Source organism: Etheostoma cragini, chromosome 9 (assembly GCF_013103735.1).
Source record: "Etheostoma cragini isolate CJK2018 chromosome 9, CSU_Ecrag_1.0, whole genome shotgun sequence".
Taxonomy (NCBI): Eukaryota; Metazoa; Chordata; class Actinopteri; order Perciformes; family Percidae; genus Etheostoma; species Etheostoma cragini.
In genome coordinates this window covers 1,823,158-1,826,584 of record NC_048415.1, presented here as the reverse complement: position 1 = coordinate 1,826,584, position 3,427 = coordinate 1,823,158, and the positions used below count along the sequence as shown (strand labels likewise).

Below are 3,427 nucleotides of genomic sequence, written 5' to 3'. Positions count from 1 at the left end.
AGAGAGAGAGAGAGAGAGAGAGAGAGAGAGAGAGAGAGAGAGCATTTATTTAGTTAGATTTTCGTCCTGGAAATTACACTTTTATGATCACACGATGAATGAAAGATAATGAATGATGCTGCATGCCCCCATGGTTTTCACTTTAAGAGCCTGTACAACAGAGATTGCCCAGTATGTGATTCCACTTCGGGTCCAATTGATTGGTGGTTAAACACTTCTATGTCACCTACTTTGTTGGGATCAATGCTATGCTCAAACATCTTTTACTGACGTCAGTAAAATCTTCCAGAAACCGACTTTTACAACAAATCTTTCCTCTTTTTCAAATGTAATATCAGTACGTTTCCTGTTTCTATCCTTCACAGAACTTGACTTAAGTAGACGTTCAACTTTAGTTCCCTGTGTGTCCAAAAGTGAAACAAAAATGAAGCTATAAACGATGAATAAAGCTCATATAAAGCAGCCATGTTCTCCCACCATGGCCTGGAGTTAGAACGACAGCGCTCACTCAGCTAACCGAGCTCCATGGCGGGGTCATCGGTGTTTTCTGTGTTCACAAGAAGGAGGATGAAAAGTTTACAGTGAAAAAAACCAAACTGATTTCATGTTTCACGATGTGAATATGCCCGTCCGGCCTCCTCAGCACAGCCGGCCACGGTGTGGGGGTTGAGTTGTGGGTGGTTTTACCGATATCCAGCTGCATTAGCCTCAGTGTGAGGTGGCGTGTAGAGCCTGCAGCCGCGGCGTCGGCGGCTGAATGGTTGGGATGTGGACGCAGGTTGAAGGCCGGGGCTCGGGGGAAGGCACTAGTGCTCGTACCGCCAGGCTTAACAAGCGACGCCAATTCCTTCTTCAAGCTCTTGACTCTCGAAGTGAACTCTTTGATTTTCCAATTCGTTATTTTCTCTGCTCGCAGCGTCCCGTTGGATAGGCCGAATCTAACCGCACAGCTTCAGCACTTGACTTCTCCGGGTAGTCTGTGGAGGAGGAACTCCAGTGGGGGTCCAGGAACCCACTAACTCGGAGTTATGAGGTCACCAGCAGCAACCTCCGCCTCCCGATCCTCCTGAAGGATAACGCTTGACTTTCACTTCTTCTTCTTCTCCTTCTTCTTCTTATTCCCTGCTCTGTGCTGTCTTTCATTCTCACTGCTGCATCATTCGTACATCCCAGCATCCCACATGCTGCACATGCTCTCTACAGCTACTACAAAGTAATTCAGCAACACTGACTACTCATACTTATACTGCAAGACTCTGGACTTCAAACTCAATGTTCCCACACATCATGCACATTTTATAGAAGGGATAGGAGTCAAGGGCGTGATTTTGGGGTTCAACATTGCGGGGTTTGAGATCTCCACTTCTGAGCAAATTGAAATTTGGAGCGTAAAACGCTTCTTTTTCTGCATTTTCGTGAATTAGTGCCCGCTCTGCATCATTTGATGGTGTACCTGTCTTTATTAGTGCTATCAATAGATTAAAAAATGTAATTGGGATTAATCACATTGTCATAGTTATCTCACAATTAATCCCACAGTGTTATCTATTCTAAATGTCCCGTGATTTATTTCTTTTTTATAGAAAACAACATTAGTATATAGCCTACTCTAGGGTTCAATTTCCCACGTAACATCCTCACTTGGAGCAGTCATTCACACTTGGTTCTGCAGGGTTAGGTTACTTTTTATTTTTTTACTGCCTCTTCTTCCACTCCTGCCATTTCCACCGGGTCTGTTTTTGACAACACACATTTTTATGTCATTGTTTTGTCTCCCACATGTGCAGAAAATGTTTTTTCTACTGTTTCATTTGCATTTATATTTCTTTGTTAGACATTGCATGGTTCATGCCAGATTCAGGGCTTATTGAGTCTTCTTTAGACCCGCCAGCCTGATGAGACAGAGGTCTGAAGAAGGTGGGGGTTGTGTAAACAGCGCGGAGGGTATGCAGCCAAGTTCAGACACAGGAGATGAGTTTGCCTAATCCACGTATGAAAAACAAGGTCCAGTCTCCGTAAACCACTCAGTGAAAGTATCCCACTGGTCCTAAGAGACTTCTAAATATAACCTGGTCACTTTGCTGAGCTGTAAACTGAAGGAAGAATGAACTTTTTGGGCTTCCTCCAGTTTCACAAACCCCAAAGTCAACATGGCCTTTAGACAGATTATTGACTGACAACATCAACGTAGGAGATACAGCTGAGGCACAAGCAGGATGGATAAAAAGGATAAAATAAGATTTTCTGTTGGCGGGATTTTTAATTATTTCTGCATTCTGCATCCTTTACATAGTCTCAAACTGGGCTGATGAAAACATTTCTGCTGCCCCAAAAATAATAAAAAGGTTCTAATGTACAGTACATTAGTTGCATAATGTATAATTATTAAAATCCCTCAAAAGATAACGCACATTTTGGACAGTTGAGAGGCATTAAAGTTGCACAACATTTAAATTAACTTAGTTTTTCATCTTCAGCCAGTTAGTTTTATTGCATGTGTGAGAGAGGGTGTGTGTGGACGTTGGTGGTCTGTGTCTATGGGTGTCTGGGGATGCATCTACGTGATGGGGGTAAGGGGAGCAATTGCTTTTAATTGCAAAGCTACATTTTAACTGTATGAAAAATGCTGTATAAATAACGTTTGATTAATTGAACATGAAATATAAGAAGAGAAAAAAAGGGATTAAAAGAGCCCCTGAAATCAACATGATAAAGCCAGCTGTATTTTGTCAAACTGTGTTTCTTGTTATTTGGAAACATTATACCAAACAAAAGGAATTATCTTTAAATACATAAGTTAAGACAAAAGTAATTTCTTTTACTGCCTGTAGGTGGCTGCATCTGTCCCCCAGCTGTGTGAAAGGTCTTCAAAACCTCATGAAAACCATGAAGAAAATGTTAAAAGAAGCCTTTATTGATGCGCCTAATGCACAGCAAAAGGTAAAAAATACGCACCGACGGGTTGCAGCACACAGGCCTTCTTCAGGTTTGACTAACCAGAAGTAAGATACAAACATCAAATAATTTATAGAACAAGGAGTGATATAAAGAAAGGTGAGTTGAGGGGAGTTACCGTTGTTGTTAGCAAACAGCTGGGACGCATTGGCACACGAGACGCTGACCACCTGTCCCACATCTGCCCGAGGCCAGCAGCGGATATCATCCCACTCTGTAAGACAGCCTGAGACAAGAAAACAACTTGTATCACACATAGGGCAACGCAATGTATAGATATTATATTATTATCAATATACTGTATGATGCTACACTCTAATGTCTCTGTATTGACAGCTGTATGTTTATTTTAACAGAAAGTGTCTGATTCACAGATGTATTTCTGTTTATTATTTACCAGACTCTGGTCCATTAGCCCGGTCCTACCAGACTCTGGTCCATTAGCCTGGTCCTACCAGACTCTGGTCCATTA

The 3,427-nt window shown here is 42.0% G+C and overlaps 1 protein-coding gene across 1 annotated transcript in view; it reads right to left on the bottom strand.

The window, feature by feature from the left end:
- Positions 1-3,427, bottom strand: part of ghrhrb (growth hormone releasing hormone receptor b) — a 36,543-nt gene that overhangs the window by 14,537 nt on the left and 18,579 nt on the right. The window contains exon 3 of the mRNA XM_034880518.1: positions 3,074-3,181. Coding sequence (XP_034736409.1) covers positions 3,074-3,181 — 108 coding nt within the window. The remainder of the gene's footprint in view (positions 1-3,073; positions 3,182-3,427) is intronic.